Source organism: Dipodomys ordii, unplaced genomic scaffold (assembly GCF_000151885.1).
Source record: "Dipodomys ordii isolate 6190 unplaced genomic scaffold, Dord_2.0 Scaffold20, whole genome shotgun sequence".
In the NCBI taxonomy this organism is placed as follows: Eukaryota; Metazoa; Chordata; class Mammalia; order Rodentia; family Heteromyidae; genus Dipodomys; species Dipodomys ordii.
Genome location: NW_012267236.1, coordinates 17,685,008 through 17,712,522, shown reverse-complemented (window position 1 = coordinate 17,712,522; position 27,515 = coordinate 17,685,008). Strand labels below are relative to the sequence as shown.

General features: G+C 38.5%; 1 protein-coding gene across 1 annotated transcript in view; it reads right to left on the bottom strand.

Moving 5' to 3' along the window:
• The window catches only part of Nbas (neuroblastoma amplified sequence), a 284,959-nt gene that overhangs the window by 95,633 nt on the left and 161,811 nt on the right, over positions 1-27,515 (bottom strand). The window contains exons 36-39 of the mRNA XM_013013552.1: positions 19,019-19,186; positions 17,900-18,013; positions 16,808-16,925; positions 228-304 (exon numbers count right to left, since the gene is read on the bottom strand). Of these exons, the coding sequence (XP_012869006.1) occupies positions 228-304; positions 16,808-16,925; positions 17,900-18,013; positions 19,019-19,186 (477 nt within the window). The remainder of the gene's footprint in view (positions 1-227; positions 305-16,807; positions 16,926-17,899; positions 18,014-19,018; positions 19,187-27,515) is intronic.

The following is a 27,515-nucleotide window of genomic DNA, read 5'->3' as shown; positions in this document are numbered from 1 at the left end:
CACTTGCCTTGCATGCATGAGGCCCTGGGTTCGATTCCTCAGCACCACATAAGCAAAAAGAAAAAAGCTGGAAGTGGCGCTGTGGCTCAAATGGTCGAGCTCTAGCCTTGAGCTGAAAAGCTGAGGGACAGTGTCCAGGCCCAGAGTTCAGGCCCACGACTGGACCAAAAATAAATAAATAAATAATCTTAAAAAAAAAAGATCTTCTTTGATAAGGATAAACTTACCTGTGGTAAGGCGAGGAGATAAGCAAGAGCCAACATCATATCATTAGGCAAAGCATCACTTGCCAGTTGCAATAGAACTAATTGTAGAAGAAAGAAAAAAGCCAACAACATTATTTTGCTTAAGGATCTCTAGGACATTCCTAGTAACTGTCATGTCTTTAGTCCTATGTGATTTCAACAGATAATTAGCTAAGAAGTCTCTTTAACACTTTCGTGAAAATTTATTCAACACCATGTAAATATAGATGACATTTTAAAACTATTTAAAATGATACTCTTGCCTTTACTAGGAAGGAGGATAGTATGTGTTATTTACACACAAGGAAATACCATTGGGGCAGTTTTTGCCAAGTTTAAGAGTAGAGGAGTCAGTGGTGGTTGTCTGTTAGAATTAGGTCTTTTGGGTTTTAAAGACTAAGGCCAATCTATAAAATCATAGGTAACAACAACAGCTAATTTGGAGAAGGATCAAATGAGTACTAAAGATCAGAACAATAAAATTGCTTTGTGGGTACAAATGGAGGCTAAAGTTTTTGATTACTATAGTAGTAAGTGTAAGGTCTGCCCTGACCATGGGGGCCCTGGCCTCCCCACCTCCTGGCACACCTGGAAGCAGTCACCCCCTGCCCCTCCTCCAAGGTCACATCTCCCTTCAGAGCCAAGGAGGGTCCTAGGCTCTGAGATCACATCTAGATCAGGTGTGGCCACACCTTTCCCTCACCTAGCCACACCTCTAAAGTCCCAGGCCTAGATAAGTTCTTGCCAGGGGGTGAGTCATCTCTTAGGCCAGGTGCTCACCACCATGCACAGTTGGGGCAGCAGTTTGGTAAATAAACTTCTTTCCCTGCCTGAATACTACCACGTGGTGTTACTTCCCTAGGCTATCTAATTAAACCTACCTATTTTATTTACCTTACATTAAGATGTTTGTTCCTTCCAAAACACCTCTCTTCATCACATTCCACAAAAAAGGAAATCAGTCTTTTCCTTGCTCATTTGTAAATTATCCCAATAATTAACCAAGTCTCCATAACAATCTGCTCACGTCTTGGCTTTAATAAGATAGAGCATTACCAATGAAGCCTCTTTATCTATAGCATGTTTCAAAGATTTAGTGACAAGAACTAGAAAGTCACATATAATCATAATGTAAACAGTCATTTTTCTAAAATATACTCACGATCTGTACTAATAAAGGAGAAAAGTACAAGAATTATTCATAGTAAATGATAGGTGGTTTAGGAATTAGACCATCCCTCTCCTGCACCCTGGAGATTTGAATTACTGGGAAAAATAATCTAGTTTAACAGAAAGTCTGGCAGTGGGGAATGATAGGAGAGTGGAGAGCAACCAAGAAGGGAGTAAAGTGTCAGAAGCTACCCTAGAACTTCGAACTTGCTTCACGGGAAGGAATATTGAGCTTTTTCCATGGTGCCTCCTCAGAATACTGATTCTCTAAATACTCATATCCATATTAGTCAGCCTCAGGCCTCTGAAGGAGTCATACCATTTTAAAATCATTTTTTAATCAAAAGTTATTAATTTCAAAGCCCATTTCCAAATCCTCATTCAACATCAATGAAAACTTTCTAATGTGCCCTAAAATAATTAAGCCCTGGTCCTTGAGGACTACACAGATCAGGATAAGACAAAGTCTTTGAACAAATAATTTTCAAATCTAATTCGGTACAAACAATTAGGGAGCAAATAAGAAGTATGAAATTGGTGAAATGTACCCTCAAGATTATTAAAAACTGAAGGAAAAAGGGATTAAGATATTTTAGATGCCAGAATATAAAGCAAGAGATAACCATGAAAACTAAGCCTGCTGAAAATTAGGACTACTTGAAATTTACGTCAGTCTAAAAATTATATATTATACTAGCATACACGTGTGTGTGTTTGTACACACACACACACACACACACACACACAGAAACCCCAAGGGCTGCCATACTCACTGAAGTCTGCCATTCAAAATGTGCCTAACAGGCCTATACTATTTATTTTGAAGGCAGAAAAAAAATCCAATTGTTTCGTATATTAACAATTCTTAGTTGCTCATTTCCTTTCCTATAGCATTTTTAACCTTCAAGTGTAGCCTCATCTTTTTTTTCTACATCCTTTCCAATTTTCTTTCAATATTTCCCTTCTTTATCATGAAAATTTGCAAACAAGCATATCTGAACCCATGCATCAAAATTGGCATTCTCTTCAAAGGAATCCCCAGGAGCCCTTATTTCAGGTGTGTGGCTTTTCTCTAGCTATTGTGGAACCTTACTTCTTAGGGTTGCAGCCAGAGCCAATCTCAGAACCATACTGGAAATTAAGGCACATTACTGACAATCTTATCACTTCTCTTTTTTTTTTTTGAAATCCTAACATCAATTCAACATTTTCCTTTATTCAATGTGCACTTCACTATTTCCCAAACCTAAAGGATCCTCAAGGGATGAAAACATGTTACTACCAAAGAATTCTCAAGAATATCACAGATCCAAAAGAAATCCCAAAACAAAAGCATCCCAACAACAACAATGTAGCAACAAAAGATGAGCAATAATGGAAGATTTGGAATAAATACAAATCTCTAGTAGATATCTTTGAATAGACTACCTAATTTCCATAGGTTTATTATAATTGACTACAATTATAAAATAAAAAAATGTAGCTCATTTCTATGAGCTCAAAGTAATAACAAAAACTAATGCTTGGAGTTATGTCTCAGGGTCACTACTGTCACCAAACCATGAAAATCATCACCTCAGAAAATATTTGCTCTCAGGCAAACAGCACCCACATGACTTCAGATATACAACATGTGAACCAGGGGGGTGGGTTGATTAGTTGGCTTTGAATGATGATGATTTGCCATTGGGAGGTATTGCTATTCCTGGAGAAGCTGCCCTTCTAGTCTGGTTAATACTGTGAGCTGAGCTTTGCAAACCAACCAACCCAGGGCCAAGCTCTGAATCAAGGTATCTATCTTGCCTTGCACACTCCAAAAGGCAATTATCTACTGTCTTATGCAACATGAGGCCAGGCTCCTGACAGAATCTACCCTCTGTAGCACAGAACGGGAAAAAGTATTCATACTACCAATGTTCCACTTGCCCAAGCATGCCCGCCTGCTTCCAGCTCCCTTGTCAATTAAAAACATAGAACTTATGCCAGGAACACCCTGGCTGGTTCTGCCTCTGACCATCCACCTGCTTTCCTTCTGTGCCTACTGTTGTAGAAATCTAGATCAACATCTTCATGACAATCATTTCCATGCCTGCCTGCCTGCCTCTTCACACCTGAAGAAAGCCAACTTTCATATACATTTTAGAAAAACTCAAAACAAAATTATGAATAAAAAAACTGCTACAACAGGAAGGAAATCACATTCAAAACTAGAAGGCCATGGGATCAAAGTTCAGGTCTCTCGCTGGTTCACTTCAGTGTCCACAAGATCTGGCCTGTAGGTGGTAGTGCAGTACCACCTACCCTCATCAGCAGGACTGGGAGCACCCAGGGATCAGACAGGAACATTTCTGCTGCAAAACCCTTTTCTTTTTCTTCCTTTCTTCCTTTCTTTTTTTTTCTGATACTGGGGTATGAACTTCGACCCTCATGTATGATAGGCAAGAGCGCTGCCAGTTGAGTCAAATCTTTACACTTTTTGGTTTATTTTTTAATTGTATTTATATCTTGACGTAGTAGTTGTAGAACGGAGTTGCCATTAAACAAGTGGTATATGAATACAACAGATCCTGAGCAGTATCACCCCCTTTCATCCTTCCCCTTCAGCTTTCCCAATCCCACCTCTGCCCTCAATTTTCTTAATTTTGTAGAATATGCAAGGAATTTGAAAACTGCTTACCCCTGCTTCCTATCTTCGTTCATCTACCCTCCTCCCATTGATCTTACCCCTCCACTTTCAAGCAGCTGATTCTTGGCGTTTATTTTGTTGGACTATGTGTTACACTTTCTAAGGAATTACATCATTTGAGTTCTCCTGAATCTAGCATAGTTCAGTTAATACCCTTGTGTACAATTGGATTCTATCCCAAAGTATATATTTATGTATTTATAGATTAATTGTAGCTTCCACATATCCTTTGTCTTGTACCCACAGACCTACGTCTAGTATTTGATAAGGGAACCAAACACATAGGACGGAAGAAAGACAGACTCTTCAACAAATGGTGCTGGTAAAACTGGATATCTACATGTAGAAAACTGAAACTGAATCCCTACCTATCACCTTGCACCAGTTTCAATTCAAAATGGATAAAATACCTCAATGTAAAACCTGAAATTATGAAGCTATTACAGGGAGGAGCAAAGAAACACTAAGATTCCCCAGCACAGGCAGGATCTTTCATGGGGAAAGATCCAGAAGCATAGCAAATCAAAGAAAGAATGGATAAATAGGGGCTGGGAAGGTGACTCAGTGGTAGAGCACTTGCCTTGCATGCCAGAGGCCCTGTGGCGCTGTGGCTCAAGTGGTAGCGTGCTAGCCTTCAGCTGAAGAGCTGAGGGACAGCGCCCAGGCCCAGAGTTCAGGCCCCACGAGCGGAACCCCCCCCCCAAAAAAAGAATGGATAAATAGTTTTGCATCAAAACAAAAAGGGTTTGCATGGCAAAGACACTGTTACCAAGCAAAAAAGACAGCCTACAAAATGGGAGATCTTTTCCAGCTATACATCAGACTAAAACCTAGTATCTAGAATATTAAGACACCTTAAGAAACTAAACCCTCAAAGAATCAACCACCCAATTAAATGTGCAAAAGAGCTAAACAGAGATTTTTCAGAAATGAAGATGGACAACAGACATATGAAGAAATGCTCATCTCTGGCCATAAAGGAAATGCAAATCAAAACAACCCTGAGATTCCACCTTACCCCAGTCAGAAAGGCCATTATCAAAAACCCAAACAACAACAGATGCTGGCGTTGATATGAGCGGGAAAAAAAAACCCTAATACAATATTCGCAGGAATGTCAAAACACACGTAAAAGCAGTAGGGAAATTCCTCAAAAAACATTGAACTACCCTGTGACCCAGCAATTCCACTCTCAGGCATTTACTCAAAAAAGATTACAAACTAGGATGTTCTAAGGCCACCTGTGTACCAATGTTCACTGCAGCACACTTCACTATAAACAAGGTATGAAATCATCCCAGATGCCCCTAAATGGATGAATGAACCAAGAAAAGGTGGGATATATACACAATGGAATTTTATGCATTCATTAGAATGATACTGCATCATTTGCAAAGAAAGAATGATATATTGCATCATTTGGCAAAAAAATTATGTTAAGTGAAGTGAGTCAAGCTTTAACCATTTTACATGTCAGCAATTTGCTTTGCCTAGGACTGCTGAGACCATGATGCTACTACATATGCTTCCAGTGTAACTTGGATTCTGTACAGAAGTGTCTCACTACACCTAGCTCATTTGTTGAGATGAGGCTTCCTTAACTTTTTGCTCAGGCTTTTTTCAACTGCAATCCTCTTGATCGCTACTTCTCTAGTAGCTTTTTAGTCTATGTTATACAACTTTGAAAGTTCACAGTGAGAAAGATAAGCAAAAATTGGAAATTGTGTCATGTCAGCTCAGTTCAGGTTCTGATGACAGACAAGCTATAAAAAGGCATTCTGGTTTTCAAAATATTTTAGATTTGGGATCTGAGTATCCTTTGCCTACTATATAACTAGGATTAAATGAGGTACAGGATTTCAAGTGCACAGTAACGCTCTGGCATACAAAAAATACCCAGTGTTCCCTTCATCCTCTATAAATGACAGGCTGAACACAGATGGTTTCCTTCAGTTAGGAGACATTATAATTTCCCCTGAAATCAAGTGATTAGTAATGGGTTATTCCATTAATAGTTACCACAGTGGTAACTGAGGCAGTTATTTCCATTTTATGTAAGTCACAATTACTAATGAATTAATGACTTCATGTAAGCATGAGGACTAATTTCACTCAGAAGAGCTGAAGACTTAACGGTCACACCTGGATAATTGGGGTGCTTGCACTCCTGTATGTATTATGGGGCATGCAATAACCAAGTGAATCAATTACTCCTCACATCCTGTCAATGGAAGAAGTGAGCTCTTTTCCTCCACTTATAAAATGGAATTTAAAGTCCTTCTCTTTTTTAAAAAAAATTTTATTTAATTTTTATTGTGAAAATACTGTACAGAGGGGTTATAATTACATGGGCAAGATAATGAGTACATTTCTTATCAAGCATTGTAGCCTCCTCCTTTGTTTCCCCTTCCCATCCCTTCCCAGCCTCCCCCCACCTCCCCACCCAATCTTCCCCCCCTCTCACCAAAGTTGTAAAGTTCGTTTTTGACATGACAACTTGTACTTCTCATTGTTGCAACGGGTCCACCTGTATCCTTATTTAAACGACTTGATTTTCCCCTTCCCCTCCACAAATTATACCGACATCAAATACAGTGAAAGCAGAGGTTATACTGTGGGGGAGGAACATACAAAGCAACAAAGAAATAATCTTATAAATGTGTTAGAAACAAATGCATGAAAGAAAAATACATATCTTAGGGTTCATTTCCCTAACATCACCTTATCTGACCTTTTCTGCTTGACTCAGACATATACTAGATATTGCAAATAAGGGAAATCATGGGACCTATGTTTCTTTGGGCTTGGCTTATTTCACTTAATATAATTTTTTCCAAGTCTTTCCATTTCCTAACAAATGGGACAATGTCATTCCTTCTGATGGAGGCATAGAATTTCATTGTGTATATAAAGTCCTTCTCTTTAAGTCCTTTTCTATAGCCATCGGTGGATGCACAGAGCATGCCAGTCTTAGCAACGAGTCATTCCAACAAGTTCAAAATCCCCCTTCATTTTCATTGCAAAGTTTCTTAGGGAAGTGCTTCATTACACTTCATTACACCGTAGCCGCTCTCCTGACTCTCAGTCCCTAAGTCCCCCCCAATCATGTGCCTCAACTGGTTATTGCTCCCCAAAGCCACCAAACCCAGTGGTCTCTCTCTCCCTCTTCACTTGTCCTTTTATCTCAAAGCTCACTGAAGTAGCAGGCACTGCTAGACAGTCCCTCCTTGAGCTTCATGGGCAAGAGCTCACCTGCAGTTACCCCCAAATCATCATCATCCTCTCCTTCCCCCCCTACTCGGAGTGGGAATAATTATCATTTCCCCATCATCTCTTAGTACCACTGCACAACTTCTGTCCTGGAGAACTTAACCATACTCTTAATCTCAGCAGGCATCTTCACCTATTTGCCCATTATTTACCCCTCCACTTACCCTTTATCTCACAAGACCACACTACCAATTATCCATTAGAGGTAGCTAGTCAAATTTTGCCCCAAATTTGTCACTCTTGACCCAGTGTCTTCTATATTTCTTAAGTAGGACATGATTTTCTCATTCAGCTATGCTGAAACACCACAGTCTGTCGCCTCCAGCTTCACCTTCCTTCCTGCTCCCAACATGCAGGACATGATCCAATATTACTGAGCCACCTCCAAAACCTCCAGAGGACTTTGATACATTGCTCTGATTGAGCTCCCAGTGACTTGAGTTAGGGTTTCATTGCTTAAAAATTGGACTCTTTGAAGAGCCTCCCAACTCCTCTTTTTATGGTGTCTTCAGTCTTTTTCCTTTTAGACTCTGCTTAAAACAACAGTGCCACAACACATTTAATCAAGATAATCAAGCACAGTGTAATTATGTCAATCAGTCAATCATCAGCTTAAAATTTTTTTACTAGTTTGCTATTCCCTAAATTTTAAAATTCTATTGGGGCCAGGTGTGGAGTCACATTTCTATAGCTCCAGTACTTAGAAAACAGAGGCAGAAGAAGCAGAACCATGGGTTCAAAGCCAGCCTGTATCAAAATAATTTTAAGAGCTGGTATGGCAGCTCATGGTGCAGGGGTGGGGGAGGTAAGGGGGAAGGGGGATCACAGGTCAATGTCAGCATAAGCAAACATTATGGAGACCTGACACCTCAATAAAATAAGCTGAACATGCTAGCATATGTCTGTAATCTGTAGAAAAACTGCTAAAGAAATATCAGACCCTAACTAAAGCAAGCAAAGGTTAAGGGCGTGACTTAAGTGATGGAGTGCCAGCCTAGCATGCTCAAGAACCTGAGATAAATCCCTAATGACTGGGGGAAAAGAAAATCTTAAAAAAAATTATTTGGCATCTAAAAGTCTACATAAACACTGGTCAACCTTAATTTGTGGTTTTAATTGATATTATCCTTATACTACATTCCAGAAAAATCAGTCTATCTGACATCTCAACTCTACCTATGCTCAAGAATCTCCACACACAACAATAATAATAAAATTACTATAATCCTTATAAACTACTTGTTTTATGAGCCAGAATGGATATGGTACAGAGGCTTTCTGGGAATTAGGTCCAAAAAACCTGAAAGGATTTTGAGTCTTCAATGTTTTACACAAGCTTGGAAGTTTATGTAAATGGATCAATCTCAAAAATATAGTTAACTCTGAAAACAAAGAAACATGAGATCCAGATAAGACAGGTATCATTCCTTATCAGTATTTACATGCTCTTGGCAATCTTCTGCTAAAGATCTTAATGATCATCTCAAACCACTTTTCTTTTTATGATGAATGGATACATACACAGGGTACATTACTGGGAGAATTACTAAGTCAAACAATACTTGTAACTCTAATTTTCACATGACCCTGTGTTCTTTTTTTTTTATTGTGAAAATAGTGTACAGAGGGGTTACAATTACATGGGCAAGATAATGAGTACATTTCTTATCAAGCATTGTAGCCTCCTCCTTTCTTTCCCCTTCCCATCCCATCCTCCCCCCACCTAACCCCCCCCTTACCAAAGTTGTAAAGTTCGTTTTCAACATAACAACTTGTACATCTCATTGTTGCAATGGGTCCACCTGTATCCCTATTTAAACAACATTATTTGCAATAACTAGTATATGTCTGAGTCAAGCAGAAAAGGAAATGAACCCTAAGATTTGTATTCAAATGTTTTTTTCTTTCATGCGATTGTTTCTAACACATTTATAAGATGATTTCTTTGTTGCTGTATATGTCCCTCCCCCACGGTGTAACCCCTGTGTTCTTTAAATGCCTATTTCAAGCCACGTCCTCTACAAAGCCCCTCTATCAGTGCTACAGCACATCTGCCCACAAAGTTCATCTGCTGGAACATGGATAGGCTTTGAAATCCATTTCAACTGCCAGGAAAAGTGGAGCTGTCCAAAAGTCTCTGCACAAGAGAAGCCTTCATTCATGAGCTGTCTTCTGCCAATTAACCCTAAGAAAAGGGTGCCTGGACTTTCCATTCCTGCCTTGGTAACACCCGCTGCCCCTGATCAACTCCAGAACAAGTCATTCTATTTAAATTCTCTGTGACTGGGTTCTCTCCCTAAAACAGCCTTCCTGCAGATGAAAACCACAAACTTGAGATACAGTATAAAAACACTGGGCAGGTAAAAGGAGGTATCAAAAGCAGACCGGAACTGGAAGCAGTTGCCATCTGGAAGAAGAAGTGGCACGGGTTCATTTCCTGTGCACATGTCTGTCTGAGGGTGAAGTCCCAAACTACACCAAACAGAAAACTCAAGACCCTGGGAAACCCTAGCAGCCAAACAGAAGGACATGCCCAACAGCTTTTTGTGTAATTCAATGCACATACTTTAACCCCAAAATTTTACACTAGAAACACCTAATAGAAATAAAACCTAATAGAGATTAAACGTTATATCCACAATAACACTTCTACCAGGGAGACCATAAGCCTTTTCATAGAAGTATTCATAACCGAAATAGCCTTAAATGTTCCTTTAAAGGAAAATAAACTATTTCATTTTCATACAATGTAAAACAAAAATAAACAAATACAACTGAAGGTCACAGCATGATGAACCTCAAAACTTTCATGTTGAATTTCACAAAAATGAACACATGCTGCATGACTCCAATGCATAAATTGAGAACTACAGAATGATTCTAGCAGCAGGGAAAAATCAGAGCCTAGGGAACTTTTGAGGAGGTAGGAGGCAAGGACTGACAGTAGGCCAGGGTGATAGTAACTTTCTATGTATTAAGTGAAGGGTCACATTGGTGGTGTATTTTTTTAACTCAGCTGTATAATTTCTCTATTTCACTGTTTATAAACTTTATTTCATACAAAATCAATAAAGAGAGGGAAAAACTGGGGAGAACAAGGGAAAGAGTAACGTTGTCCAAAAAGAAATGTACTCTTTACCTGACTTACATAACTGTAACCCCTCTGTATACCACCTTTATAATAACAATAAAAATTCAATGAATAGTAACTGGTTGAAGACAATCACAGTGTATAGTGTCACAGATAAACTATCCTGGAGTTAGCAACTAACTGAAATAAACCAACAAGTAAGTTGGAATGGGTAAATGTATAGAGGGCAAAAGAAATGGAATATATATATATATGTATATATAGTAAGTATGGTAAAAAATGGTGGGCTCTAGTTAGAAGGTCTAAGGAAGATCAATACCAATGCAAATTTTTGTTTGTTTGTTTTGTCGGTCATGAGGCCTGAACTCTGGGCCTGGGTGCTGTCCCTCAGCTCTTCAGCTCAAGGCTAGCACTCTACCACTTGAGCCATAGCACCACTTCCGGTTTTTCCTGCTTATGTGGTGCTGAGGAATCGAACCCAGGGCCTCATGCATGCAAGGCAAACATTCTATCACTGAGCCACCTTCCCAGCCCCAATGTAAATGTTTTTAAAGTTTTAAATTTTTTTATGAATTTAAGATGTTCTTAATAAGATGCTGAGAGAAGAAAAGAAGATTTCCACTCTGAGAACCATGTCAAATATTACACTGTCAATCATTAATCCCCAAAGGAAGCACCTTTCAGGACAAATTATACATGCCTGGTCTTCAGCCTCTGCCATCTGAGCTTCAGGCCACACTACACTGCTCCAGGACTAGAAGACATGCGGGTGTCCTACAACCACCTCTGACAGGACACCAGCTGTAAGGGTGGGGATTAAACCTTCCTGCTGGTCTTTGACACAATTGCTGCCAAAGCACTCCTGACTGCTTTTTCTCTTCCATACAAGATTACAGCTCATTAATATCTCTTCAACCAGAGTGCCCAGCCCAGGGCCCCTCCCAACTAACAGATGAACTTTTTTTTAAAATACATTTTTTATTGTGATGGTGGCAATGTTGTCAGACACTTTGTACTCATATACTGTTTTGTAGAATGGGAACTTCTTTGTACAACTACTTAAAGATAATAAGAATAAAAATTTATCTATATACCCATCCAAAAAAAATACCGTAGAGGGATTACAGCTACATGAGTAAGGTAAGAGTACATTTCCTATCAAGCATTGTTGCCTCCTCCTCCTTTGTTTTTCCCTTACCATCCCTTCCTTCCCACCTCCCCAACTACTCCTTACCCTTCCCTCCTCCCCAAGTTGTAAAGTTCATTTTCAACAGAGTGTCTTGTACATCTCATTGTTAAATAGGTCAAAAGCTATACACATATGACCATATAAGATGATGTAAAGCAAAATGAACCCCAAGACAGGGACACAAGTGTTTTTTTTTCTTTCTTGCTATTGTTTTTAATGTACTTATAATGTACTATGTGATTTTTTTTGATTTTTTGGTAAGTTCCTCCCCCAAGGTATAACCCCTGTTTTCACTGTATTTGATTCTGGTGCCCTGCATCTTGTATATACACTTTTCTAATTTGGGGAGGGGAAGGGAAAAAACAGATACATTTTTAAAAGAAACTGACTGAGGGGCTGAGGAAGAGCTATCATCCCTATCCCTGGGCATTTAAACTCTTTGCTGGGTTGGTGGCTCAAGTGGCAGAGTACCAACCGAGTAAACAAGCTGAGCAAATACAAGGCTCTGGGTTCAAAAAATAACAAAAACTTTCCTAGCATGTGTCCCTGAGGCTCAGTGATTCTTACAAAGTAGAAATCACCTCCTATAGCCAGGCGTCACGCTGGTGGCTCACGCCTGTCATCCTAGCTACTCAGGAGACTGAGATCTGAGGATCGTGGTTCAAAGCCAGCCCGGGCAGGAAAATCCAAGAGACTCTTATCTCCAATAAATCACCGGAAAACCAGAAAAGGCGTTCTGGCTCAAGGGGTAGAGCTCTCACCTTGAGCTGAAGAGCCCAGGAACAGTGCTCAAGTCCAGAGTTCAAGCCCCATGACCGATTAAAAAAAAAAAGAAAAGAAAAAAAGAAATCACCTCCTATACATAGCAAGCCACTCAGTTTGAAGTAACATTTGAAGTAACATTTGACAAAATCACAAAAAGGATGAAAAGTAAGACTCACTACACACAGGTTTCACTAGAATCCACAAGATTTCCCCATTTTAAATATATACTTTATATTTAAAAAAAAGTCCTGCCCTACTTTGAGCAGGTTGAGATTAATTTGCAATGCTACTTCTAACACTTGAATATAATACATTTTTAAACTAGTCAGAGAGCCAAAATCGGATGAAATCTATGCCTAAGCCTTCAAGCACTAATTCTGTGTAAAACTGGCACCTCTGGAAAGCACATTATATTCCAGAACTAAATTCACAGAGAAAAGTTGCCAGCATTATTAATTTGGAGATCATTGGCCATTAAATCATTCATTTAGCTAAATAAATAATGATCAATTTTCTTTAGGTAGTCCCCATAAAAACCTTGTCATCAACTTTATTTTTTTTTTTTAAAAAAGAGGGCTGGGAAGGTGGGTCAGTGGTAGAGTGCTTGCCTTGCATGCAGGAGGCCCTGGGTTCAATTCCTCAGCACCACATAAGCAGAAAAAGCTGGAAGTGGTGCTGTGGCTCAAAGTGATAGAACGCTAACTTTGAGCTGAAGAGCTGTGGGACAGTGCCCAGGCCCAAAGTTCAGGCCCCATGCCCGACAAAAAAAAAAAAAAGAGTCTAAAAGGCAGATCACTTTTGGAAGTTTAATTTGACATATAGCCTACTTCCAACCTAGTCAGGAATCACATTTGTGACATGATTTTTAATTTCAGTCAGTTAATGTGTGACACTCTTCAATTCTACTGAGTTTCTGGAAGTTATTACAAAATAGTCAAAGATATCTTTTCCAAATATATTAACATTATCCAAAGATAATAATCTCTGTCAATCATTCATTCCACAATTCAAAAGAAAATGTTTCATAAAGAAACTCAAATGTAAACAAAAAGCACGATTATGATTAAAATCTCCCCTGTATTCAAGGTACACAGCATATTAAAGGATATATAATATACCTTTTCTTAACTCTGAAATACTTTCCCATTTAGTAACATTTGAAAATATTCTTCAATAGGCTTAGATTTGTGTCCCTGAAGGATCATTTAAATCTGGGCTTCAAAAAAGATAATTTGGAAAAGCACTGGGGAAGAAAAGAAAAATCCATTTATACTCTTTCACAGACACTACAAAAACTAATATGTATGCTTGAACTCAGATTAAGGAAGGGCACATGCTCAGTTCCTATCTCCTCCTCCTCCACCTCCTCCTCTTCTCAGTGCATCTTCTTTATCCTCTTATTTTGTTGTTATTGTTGTTGTTGCTGCTGTTGCAATAAGAGGGATTAAAGCCCCGGGATTGAAGCATCTTTGACAAGAACTCTATCACTTGAGCTATGCACATAGCCCTTCTGCTTTTGTATTTTGTTTCTAAGCTGGGGGGTCTTAGAAACTTGATCTTCCTGTTTCCACCTCTTGAGTAGCTGAGATGACAGGTGTGTGCCATGCCTGCTTTTCTTCCACTTCTAAATTCCTAGGACAATAACTAGCACACAGGTGGCTCAAGGACCACTCCTCCTTCAATACCTAATGGATGTGAGGTGAGCCAAGGAAGCCCTGATACCTCATCAAGTATATGTATTTCAAGTCATATACCTCTCAAAACAATCTGGCTGATTGCTTCATATTTCAAGTTCACTTTGATGATGTACTTACTATTTGGATACCAACCACAACAAAAATGGTTGAGTACGCCAAGGGGCCTAGGAAAAGTGAAGGGCTAATAATCTCCAAATATGTCATTCTCATGGGCCTTATATAATTAAGTACTTGAAATATGTCTCCAAACTCAGCTCTGGAAAGCATAGAAGACTTAATAACCTGAAGAATAAGTCTGAAATTCTGTAGTCTGTTCCAAGAAATCATCGACTATTTACCTTTAACCACATGCTTCTACTAGTTTTCTTCTTTGTAATGACACATACTCAGATTCACAAACATATACTTAGCCATCTAAATTATAAATTGGTACTGACACATCAAATGTATATTTTTAAGGTTTCATATCCTATGTTTCATATCCTAAATATGTCATGTTTGATATAAGTGCAAGTTCTTTAAGACAATGAAAATAGAGAGAATAAAGAATAATTAAGCAAAGCAAGGCGCCAGTGGCACACCTATAATCCTAGCGACTCAGGAGGCTGAGATCTGAAGATCATGGTTCAAAGCCAGCCCAGGCAAGGAAGTCCATGAGACTCTTTTTTTTTTTGGCGGGGGGGTCCAGTCATGGGGCCTGAACTCTGGGCCTGGGCGCTGTCCCTCAGCTCTTCAGCTCAAGGCTAGCACTGTACCACTTGAGCCACAGTGCCACTTCCGGCTTTTTTCTTATGTGGTGCTGAGGAATCGAACCCAGGGCCTCACGCATGCAAGGCAAGCGCTCTACCACTGAGCCACCTTCCCAGCCCGTCCATGAGACTCTTATCTCCAAAAAACCACCAAAAAACTGGAAGTGGTACTGTAGCTCAAGTGGTAGAGCTCTAGCCTTGAGCTGAAAAGCTGAGGGACAGTGCTCAGGCCCAGAGTTCAAGTCCCACAACCGACAAAAACAAAACAAGAAGAATTAAGCAAAAGAAGAATAGTGTAGTATACCCTTCATATATGCCGGTATCAACTATAAGATATATCATGACTTAATAGCTTTTTGCAGAGAGAAAATAAATATACCCTAACTGTGAAATATACTCTGGTCAAAAAATAATAAGAGGTAGAATAACATGTATCTCAGAAATGAATTAAAAATGGAATACTTTGTAAGAGCTCCAGTATTCTAGAGATACACAGAGGATGGGAAAGTCATATCTATTCTCTTCTCATACACACGCACACACACACACACACACACACACACACACACACACAAAATTGATTAAACAAAATAATCATTTAGAAACAAGTTACAGCACCTAGTTTGAGGGAAAATAGCAATTCTATTCCCATATACATTTTCCTGAATTTTGCTTCACACAGTAATGTGCTGTTAGGTCTGAACAGCCTTATCCTGGCTAATTGGCAGTTAGGAGGTATTCAGTATTATATAGAGCTTGAAGTTGTAGATAATACTTGTAGGAAAACTTTTGTTTTCTTCATCTCCTCAATCACTGATTTGTCTGGAATATAGACCAGAAAACTAGATGTCCAGCGGTCTCTGACTCATAAGTATTTATTAAGAAAGGTAGCATAAAAAAAGAAGTAATTGATAAAAGAAAAATAGAAAAGCCAGGCATAAAGGACTCATGCTTGTACTCTGAGCTACTGAGGAAACAGACATTGGGAGGTCAGGTTGAAGTTCATGGCTAACTCAGGCAAAAAGCAGGACTTGGTCAGGTGCTAGTGGCTCATAGCCATAATCCAAGCTACTCAGGGGGCTGAGATCTGAGGATTGTGACTCAATGCCAGCCTAAGCAGGAAAGTTGGTGAAACTCTTTTCTCCAATTAACCACTACAAAGCTGAAAGTGGAGCTATGCCTTAAGTAGAAGACTACTAGTTTTGAGCAAGAAAGCTCAGGGACAGCACCCTAAATTCAAGCTCCAGGCTGTTACACAATAAATAAATAAGAGTAAGCAAGACTCTGTCTCAACCAATAAAAAAGTTAGTGCAACAGGAAGCATACATTGGAGGATTTACGCTTAAAGGTGAAACCTTATCTGAAAACTATAAAGGGTGGGGAAACGACTAAGGCTGGGTCGAGCGGCCGAATGCCCACCTATAAACCCGAGTATCATCACAAACAAATACAAAAACAGACAAGAAACCTACCCCAGAACGCTGAAGAGAACAAAAGAGACTAAAGAGAGAAAAGGGGGGGAAAAACTGCAAGTGGCAAATTATCTTTGTTAACATACTTTTTTTTTTCAAAAATTCTACAACAAAAGATCAACTACAGGTCTAGATTTGGTAAAGCAAAAAAATATAAAATATTTATTTATTGAGCATGATATAACATTCTATTTATTGAGCATGATATAACATTCAGAATGATATTCACTTTACATAATGAGCAAGTTAAAGACAATTAGCTATCTTTTTAAATCAGCAATAAAGGGTACAAAAAAGAGTAGCTTCTCAAAAAGTAGAGTGAATTATGAATAGATGATTTGAGTGGATGATGATGTCAAGTTAGCCAATTAAAAACTACTGAGGATTTCCTTATATCTCTAACCCTTATTAACTCATCCAGAATTATTGTTGTAATAGGAATTCCACTCTTTTGAGAAACTGTCTTTTCTTACCTTCTGTTGTCGGAAACACTTCTTCAGTTTTAGCCTCTGCCAGTTTTCCAGTTCTCAGTAATACTTCTGCGAAGCTTTCCACAGAGTCATGCTGGTAGGTGTCATAGGTCACATTTGACTAGACAAAGCAGCAGTTTCACCTTTAATTGACTGACTTTTCTTCTAAGAACATGTTCTTAGAAATACAATTGTAGGATTTTATGGTTCCCAGTGACTTGAATAGTAATTTCTCATTATATATTATTATTATTTTATCTAACATTTCCAATAGATTATTATCTCATATGTTGTGATATACACAAAATCAATAAATAGGGCTGGGTAGGTGGCTCAGTGGTAGAGCGCTTGCCTTGCATGCATGAGGCCCTGGGTTCGATTCCTCAGCACCACATAAGCAGAAAAGAAAAAAGCCCGAAGTGACACTGTAACTCAAGTGGTGGAGTGCTAGCCTTGAGCTGAAGAGCTGAGGGACAGCACCTGGGCCAGAGTTCAGGCCCCACGATCGATCAATATATATATATACCAATGGACATGAGTAAAAAACCAAGCCAAAGAAGTATATTTTCAGGACAATCTGAGTTCTGTTTTGTTTTGTTTTTTTGCCAGCTCTGGGCCTTGAACTCAAGGCCTGGGCACTATCCCTGAGCTTCTTTTGCTACAAGCTAGCACTCTACCACTTGAGCCATAGCACCAATTCCAGCTTTGTCTGTTTATGTGATACTGAGGAAAACAAACCCAGGGCTTTGTGTATGCAAGGCAAGAACTCTACCACTGAGCCACCTTCCCAGCCCGAGTTTTATTTTATTTTGTGGCCATCCTAGGTAGGGCTTGAACTCAGGTTCTAGTACTATCCTTGAGCCTTTTTTTTTTTTTTGCTCAAGGCTAGAGACAGTGCTCTACAATTTGAGTCACAGCTCCATGTTCAGCCTTTTGATTAGCTGGAAATTAATCTCATAGATTTTCATGCCTAGGTTGCCTTTGAATCTCGATCCTCAGATCTCAGCCTCCTAAGTAGCTAGTCGGCATGAGCCACAGCACCCAGCTACAATAACATGACAGTCTGATACATCTGCTTAGGCATATTGTCCTTACCTCAGTGACAAAGGGATTTGAGATGACTGATTCATAAAAGGGATGACAGCCTTGTTTTTCTAGATCTTCATTGGCTACAATTCCCTTTCGATAAGCACCACCAAATTCTTGCCCCTAAACAGAACAATAGATTAAAAAAAATAGACCAACAAGGGAGGAAGGAGAGAGAAAAAAGAAGCAACAAGAGAGAGGGAGAAAAGGCTGATTTCAGGAGAGACTGATTGATAGGCTTTCAGTGACCAAAAGCAGGGGTGTCAGAGTGACACCGTACTCAGCAGAGAAGTTGAGAATAATAGCTGTTTTCTACGAGCAGCGCTTCAACCCACCACACACTGCCTGCAGATATTCCTGGTCAGACTGACATCAATGAAGCAATCAGTGTTACACAAATTATGAGTGCACTTTACCATCAGTGCAACCTTCTTAAAACCTTACTTTGACATGTTGTTACCCTCCTCAAAAAGTTTTAGTAGCTCTGAAGAAGGCAACGAACTCATTTGCTCCACTGCTGGCTTTGATCTCTCCTTCCAGAACCAAAACAAAAGTGCTCAGCTGTCCCCAGCTGAACTACTAACACTTTTCCCCAAGTACTTATCTCTGGGAATAAAGCAAAAGCAAACTTTGATACAATCCTTTTCTTTTTCATCTCATTAAATTTTCATTATCATATATAAACAAACCTTACCCAAAGAGTATCAGTATCTCTGGTAAATCCTTCATGGGAGTATATTTTATGTATGAGATAGATGAGAGGCCTAGATGACTTTGGGCCATTTTTGTGCATGTGCCAGTCCTGGGGCTTGAATTCAGGGCCTGGGCACTGTCCCTGAACTTTTATTGCTCAAGGCTAGACCTCTACCACTTAAGCCACAGCATTACTTCTGGCTTTTTTTTTTCCCTCTTGATAGTTAACTTGAAAAAAAGGTCTCATGGACTTTGCTTCTGATCTGGCTTTGAACTGAAATCTTCACATATCAGCCTCCTGAGTGGCAAGGATTGCAGACGTGAGCCACCGATGCCCAGTCTAGATGCTGTTTTATTAATCAAAGATTCAATGGTGAAAAGAGATGAAAAGTGGTGGTAATGAGCTGATTCTGTGAAGAAGGACGCCTTGCTTACCTGGAGGGGCCGGAGGTAAGCCAAAGACGTCTTCCACCACTGCCCGTCACTGACAGCCTGCAGCACGGCCTTGGTGGTGGTCGTAGTGTTGGAAAGGACTTTCATGGTAGTGGCAGTGGTCCAGTGTAATAGATCAGCTGAATTATTGCCCAGAGCACTCACTTCATCCTGTATTGAAAAAGAAAAAATGAACAGAGCAAAAGGATGCATTAATAAGAACAGAGCAGACAGGGATAGTGTGACTGCCCTGAAGATAGAGAAACTTAAAAATTAATCTTGACTAGTAACAAAATTAATGTGAAACTAAGCACCAGTAGCATACTGTTTCTCCTTAAGCCACTTAAAAAAGAAAATGTAAGATAGAAAAAGAATCGTAGAATATTGTAATAGTAATAACAGAAATATTTATGAGGAAAGTGATGTGTTCTTTGTATTATATAATCTAATAATTCATGCTTGTTTCTTAACACACAAATTTTAACATTATTATTTATGCTAATTAAGAAATATTATTCATTTAAACAATGCCTCTGTGAGCCTGACAAAAGTAGAATATTCCAATAATCCACATTTCAACACTATTAGAAGACATGATTTTTCATCCAAATAAGTGGATGATTAATAGTACTTAAAAGATATATTATGGGAAATCTCCTGCCAATCTTGAAGGAATAAGCAAAAATCCTAACTCGCTTCTTGAAAGATTCCATGAGGACAATAACCATACACTAATAGTCTTTTAAGAAAAATGGTAAAGACCACATCTACAGATGAAGTATTCTACTAAAACAACTTCTTACTTACAAGGTCTCCCTAGTTCTAAGTATTTTTTAAAGTATTACACATAAATGAAAGAAAAATTAAGGCTTAATCTTTCCATTCCAAATAATCTTCTTGATTTTTTGTTACTATTAGAGCTTAGTTGACAGCTTAGTTTGGCTATTTCATTCAATATAACATTAAGATTCTACACATGTAAAAACAAAAAACAAAAGAAGTATGTGCTCAATAATTACCAGGATATAATCATATTAAAAAGTCCTAAGATTTCTTCAGATCCACTTCATAGTTGCCATTTAGAGTAGGCAGAACTGTGGGTTCCCAGACATATCCTCTTTCTAATCCCCAGATCCTATGAACAGGTTTATTACAAGGCAACAGGACTTTGCAGATAGGATGAAGGATACAGATCTGTTGTGAAGATTATGCTGAAACATCTTAGTTGACTATAGGCTGATCACATGAGCCTTTAAAGCAGAAAACTTCTCTGCTAGAGTCAGAGAGTGGAACAGAGAAGCCACAGAAGAAGGCATGAGTAGACTCAACAAATAGTTGCTGGCCTTAAAGATGGAAGATAGGAACCATAAACCAACTCTTGTAACTAAAAACTACCCTCAGGTGACAGCTAACCTCAGTCCACAACCACAGGGAATTAAATTCTGCCAAAAACATGAGTAAACACAGAAACAAGTTCTACAGAGCCTGCAGGAAAGAACACAGCATTGTTGGTGTCCTGATTTGGTCCTTGTAAGATTCTAAAAAGAGATCAGCCTGGCCTGCCAGATTTCTGTCTTGAGTACTATAAAATTACCAATTACATTGCTTAAAAGCTGTAAAGTTCATTGTAATACTAAATAATATATCCCATTAGCACACTGAAATCAATTATATTCTTACTTCTAAAAAAAAAGCCATACTTAAGCTAAACTAATCAATGTTCATAATTTTTCTATTCACCTGAAGGTTAAGGTTACTCATATATTCTAAATTGTTTTAAAATGCCAGAGTTTCTAATGGTTTCTATGGACATTAAGGAATGCATAAACCATTAATTCAATATTGATCAATGCAATATTCATTATGAAAATAAAACTGAAAAAAATAAGTGATTTATTAAGACAGGACAAATCATGTTAAATTGTGCATGCATCAAACATGTAAAAAGTAATTGTTTGCAATGCAGGTATAAATAAAAACTGGCAGGCTTTACATTGTTTCCCATCCTGCAGATAGGCTCATTCAGATGTATTCTGGACTCTCATAAATTTTCTTTCTGATGCCAGATGTTACAAAACTAAAGAAGACATTCATTAGGGTCCCTTGCATCTAGTGTTCCACACATAATGTTATTTTTTTCTGGTTTTAATTAGCATTTCAGCAATGACTAATGAAGTTTAATGCCTTTCCTGTATTTTTTGGCCATTTGCATACCCTCTATTGAGAAACACATGTTCTATTTACCTATTCTTCTGCTGTTTGTCCATCTTAGTCATTACATGTAGGAACTGGATACTACATTACATGTAGTATTCTGGATACACATTCTTTATTAGGTATGTATTAAGATGTTATCCAACATTCTTTTATCAGTTAATTTATTACATAGATACTTTTCATACATTTTCCATAATGTGATTTTCTTGTGTGTTTGTCTTTCCAACTGCAAAGTGAGCTATCTAAGAACACCTAAAGTACTATCTATTCATTATTATATATCCTTAAAGTATGTTAGAATCTCAGGAGTGTGGAGTTAAAGTAAATGTAAGCAGTCTGGTTTTACTACACTGTTTAAATGTTTGAAACTACGCTATTGAAAGCTTAATGTTGTGTCGAGAGTAGGTAAATGTTATTCAAATAAGATTTCATGTCACATTTTCAATTCCTGTTCATCTTGAAAATCTCCTTAATTGAGAGGGCGTATCGAATGATTTGAATGTCATCAACTAACCTAAGTATAGAACTAAATATATAAACATGGTAGGAAATATGGCACTTATTCAAAATGACTTCATTCACAGGTAAATCAGACAAATGGAAAGGTATCAAAATGCATGACACAGAACCTTATTCTATTTGAAAAATGAGCCTGAGTTTCACTCTGTTCACACAGATGCATTAGCTCCAGATAGGAAATTTAAAGCATATGAAATGTAAAAATTATTCAGAATATAAATAAAATTTATATACTCAGAAATATATGTGATAAAAAGATTTTCTGTAAGGAAAGGATTTCTCTCCTCAGGAGAAGAAAAAAGAAAATAAAATCAAAGGCACATTTGGATCACAGAGTAAGAATTTAATTTGGGGGTGGTCTATCAGGATCAGAGTATAGCCAGACTTGTTAATGAGAAAATAGCTTTCTTTCAACTTCTTATAATGAGGAAGGGAAAAAAAAGAGGTTAGGCAAAATTTACTCCTAAATAATTACTACTGACACTTTTTATAGTCATAGTGGCATACTGCTAATTAATTTAGAGTGTATAATAACAGAAACAGATTAAGCCCAAAACCATATCAACAATTCCCAGCATAAAATTTAACATGAAATCTCATTAATGTCTACCATGCTACAAGGCTTAAAGGTTAACTTACGAAGCACTAATATAATCTTCCAAATCTTACAACAAAAGATACCATTATCAACTGCATTCACAGGAGCAGAATAGTTTCATGTGCTAAGCTCGCTGCATAGAAACAGTTCTTATTAATCAATTACTATAATGAATCTTCTATTTAATCTATTTAAGGAGTTTCGTTCTCTAGAAATATAAGGTTAAATTCAGAGAAGCTTGCTGGCCTCCTATAAACTGAGCTGATGGTGCATACAGACAAACTAAAAGATTATAAACAGTAAACAGAACTCAGGTTAGGATCAATCACCCCTTCTCTTCCAAAATAATCCTTAAATAATCCAAAGTACTGCCCTAAACCTAATACAAACTTACAGCAAATTTCATCATAAACACAGACTATTAAAAATATAATCCTTCTTATAGGTAATGTTACTTTTTTCTTTTTTTCATTTATTGTGAAGGTGATAATCAGGAGGGTTACAGTTACTTAAGTAAAATAATGAGTGCATTTATTTGTAAACACTCTTACCCCTTTCTCTCATTTTCTCCCGCTCACCACTCCCACTCCCCCATCCTCTCCCAAGTTGTAAAGTTCATTTTCAACACAGTTCTAGTGTATCACTGTTGCATTAGTTCATACTTGTCCTGCTGATTCTGTGACTCTCTTTTCCTTTCATGGATCAGATATGCTTATATACAAGACAAAGAGTACAGAAAACTAAAACAAAAAGAAAAATAGAAACAACTGCACACAGGATATAATAAGAATCTCTTGTTTCCAATTCTTGGAGTTCATTTTGATATGCTTCATTATATGTGGTCCTATGTACCTGGCGATTGGCCTATTGTGATCTCCTGCTAAGAATATCATATACATATTTTAGTTATTACAAATGAGGGAAGCCATGAAACTTCTATTTCTTTGGGCCTGGCTTGCTTTGCTTAATATAGTTTTTCAGGTAAGGCTACTTTTCAAAGTACCTATCTAAAAACGCAATAGAAAAAATATTCCATGAAATAAACCATTGATATCTGACTAAAGGTGACTATACATGAAAGGTACAGTTTCATGAAAAAAATAAACCATACCCCTACACACCACACACACACACACACACACACACACACACACACACACACACACACACACACACGCACACACACACCCCACTTAAGAAGTTCGAAGGACGGAGTTCCGGAAAGATGGTGGAGGAGAAGCTGGAGGCTAAACAAGCTCTCACATGGAAAGCAGTTTCAGAGTTCCAGTGAACAGTCCTAAGCCAGAGAATCATACCAAGTGTGCCATCACAGGACAGAGAGTCAGGCCAGAGAGGGAAAATCCAGGCAAGGAGACAGATCTGAACACTTGCCAGTGCGGCGGCAGCCGTAGCCACCATACCTGCAACACAGAGAGTCCGGAACGAAGGAGCCAGACGCGGCAGACAAGCAGGTTCTACTAAACACCAGCAAGAACCAACAAGGAGCAAACATCTTCATCCTGCAGTTCGCAGACCAGAGACGACCCAGGAACCAAGACTGGCGTGAGTAGAAGCCTGACATCCTCACTCCTTCTCAGGGAGCAAAGGAAGGAAGGCCATCTCTCCCCCTCCCACTAAAAGAGATCTCCATCTTTGATACTGACAAAGGCCCAGCTGAGCTGCTAGCTCCAACTCAGGCCTTAGAAGAAAACTAGAGTCATTTAGCAAGTCACAGGAACCTAACCCGACCTGCCAGGCTCAGCTCCATCCAGGGAAAAGTCACCCAGCCCTGGCCACCAGCCCCAGGAGTGGCTTTCTTCACTGGGTAAACAGAGCCAGAGGTTGCCCCTCCCTACAGCAGCCTTGACAATCAATTGAAATTCAGTAAACATAAACCCTGAGAAAAGCTCCAGGCTGGGCTCTCACAGTTTCTCAGAAACTAGCTCCTCAGGGAAAACCTGCTGTTTGCTGAAAGGCCTCAACTCTACCCAGAACCTAGCCTCATCACAGCATCTCCAAACTAGAGGAAACAACCATCTCCCTCTATTGTGCTACTCAAAGCAGATCCCCCTCCCATTGAACTAGCCTGGGAGGAGGATCACAAAATCCTGGGTAAAGCAGAGCATTTTTCTGCCTGCTCAAACAAACTGCCTTAAGAAACCAACCAAGCCCCACAGGAAAATCAAACACCACAAGTAGACCAGAGACTCCAACAACAGACTGGTTATGGACACAAGGGAAATACAAATTCTTCCCACTCTCCCCAAAATAATTAAAGAACTCTTTTTTTGTACCTTTTATAAAAAAATTATCTAAAACTTTTTTTAATTTTTAATGTAAAAAAATTGTTTTCTATTAACTTTTTTTTCTTCCTCTTATAATTTTATATTAGGGGTATGTGTGTGTGTACTTTTTTTCTTTTTTTCCTTTTTTTTTCTTTATTAAAAAAACTTTTTTGTTGCCTACCTCTACTGACCTTTTGATCCTTCTTTTTTCTTTCCTACTCATTCTTTTCACTTTTTCTTCTCTCCCATTCTTCTTTGTGTGATTAATTTCTGTTCTGCTCATCCTCAGATATACCCGTAGTCGATTATTAGACCCCATTGTGTACACACTTAATCCAGAAATTACTCAATTTAAAACCATTTAGACTTAAATTCCTTAATAGCAGTACTACCTCTTTACACCTATATAATATTTAAAGCATTTTTATTTTTAAGTTTTTCACGTCTCCTTTCTATCCCTCCCCTTCTCTTATTCTATCCATATTCTTCTCTGAATATTGCATTTTCAAATTTGAATAATTTTTAAGTGTTGCACCTTTTAATTTTTAATTTTTGTTTTTCTTTTTTTCTTGTCTTTTTTCTTTCTCTTTCTTCTTTTTTTCTCTCTCTCTACTATCATTTCATCCAACCTATTTCCCGCTTTCAGATTAGGACTTAGTCAACTCTCGCTCTGCCTTTCCACATCCCTCTATTCCTATTTTTACCCACATCTCTCCCTAAACCTAATAATTTCTAATTTAGCAAATTCTTCTTTGTGGTTCGTAACCCATTAATATATAGTTGTTTGATGTTGAATCTGTTGAACTAGATTGTATCTGCAGACTTTTGACTATGCAACTACAGCCTTTGGTTGATGCTTGCCTTAAAATAGTGTGCTAGCACAAAACTGGTGTTATTTTCATACAAAATGGGCAGAGCAACCCGGAAAAACACAAGAAAAATGGCAAGTTGGGTATCATAACTCCCACTCATAATAATCAGGGGACAGAACAGATAATGGATAATACAGAGGAGAGTTCCCAAAAAGCTCTACAAACACTACTGGTAAACATGGTAAATGAAAAGACTGAAAACCTGCAAAGGACTCTGTATGAGCGTGATAGGGAGAGAGAGGAGGCAAAACAAAGGTTAATAAAGGAATATTATGAGCGTGAGGAAGCTACTCAAAGATTGCTACAGGAATTGCGTGAGCAGCTTGAGAACACTCAAAGAGACATAAAGGAATGGCGTGAGCAGGCTGAGAACAGTCAAAGAGAAAGTTGGGAATCACATGAGCAGGCTGAGAACACTCAAAGAGAACTATAGGAATTGCATGAACATGAGGAAGCTAAACAAAGAGTATTACAGGAATTGAGAAAGCAGGAAGAGAATACACAAAGATCACTAAAGGCATTCATGGAATCCATTAACAAAGAGCTGAAGGAAGTCAGGGAGACCACAAAGGGAATGCTGAATGGAACCCAACAGAAGGAATGGGAGTCCAAGGAAACCATAGCCAAACAACTAAGTGATTAGAAAACAAACACTGAACACGAAATTAAGGAAGTAAAGAAATTCATACAAGACCTAAAACAGAGCTTCAACAAAGAACCTGAAGCCATCAAAGCAGACCAACTAGAAGGAAAAGAAATAAAAAACAAAGTAGAAAGTCTTCATATTAGGTCAAGACCATGCAGAAGATCGAATTTCGGGGATTGAAGACAGCCTAGATATTATAGAGAAAGAACATACAACTATCCAAGACAAATCCAAGAAACATGATAGATCTATTCAACACTTGGAAGACACCATCAGAAGGCCTAATCTGAGGATAATGGGTATAGAGGAGCACCTAGAAACAGAAGTTAATGGTCTAAGACATTTGGTTAACCGGATCGTAGCAGAGAACTTTCCAAACATGCAAAAAGATAGGCCTATTCAGATACAAGAAGCTTTTAGAACTCCAAATAGACCAGACCAGAATAGGACATCCCACTGTCACATTATAAGCCACACAGGATCAATTCAGACCAAGGAAAAGATCTTTAAAGCTGTCAAGAAGAAAAGATCAATCACCTCTAAAGGGAAACCCATTAGAATCACCTCAGATATCTCAGCAGAAACAATCAAAGCAAGAAGAGTCTGGAATGATGTATGCCATGCCCTAAAGACAAACAACTATAAACCAAGAATTCTGTACCCAGCTAAACTCTCCTTCATAACAAAGGTCAAATGAAAACCTTCCATAGCAAAGAAAAATTGAAACAATATATCTCCATCAAACCAGCCCTACAAAAGTTTCTTAAAGATGTCCTACACATAGAAAACCAACAAGACCACAATAAAGGCCAAGAAACCGCACCTAAACTGAGAATCCATAGGAAGAACCCAGTTGCCGCAGCCCCCAAGAAGGTGGATAAAATGGCAGGAACTCTCAAATACCTCTCAGTGCTATCCCTCAACATTAACGGATATAACTCTCCAATTAAGCAACATAGTCTAGTTGGATTAAAAAGCAAGATCCTTCTACCTGCTGCCTTCAGGAGTCACATCTTGCCCATGAAAACAAAGGCATTTTCAATGTGAAAGGCTGGAACAAAATCTACCAAGCAAATGGCCCCTATAAACAGGCGGGAGTTGCAATCCTAATACCAGATAAAATAGACTTCAAATTAAAATTACTGAGAAGAGATAAAGAAGGTCACTAAATACTAATTAAGGGATCTCTCCCTCAGGAGGATATTACAATTCTAAATACCTATTCACCAAACAACGGAGCACCTAAATTTCTCTAAGAAACACTACTTTCCCTCAAATCCCACATAGATCCAAAGACATTAATTGTTGGGGACTTAAACACACCACTTTCCTCACTAGATAGATCAACTTGGCAAAAACTCAA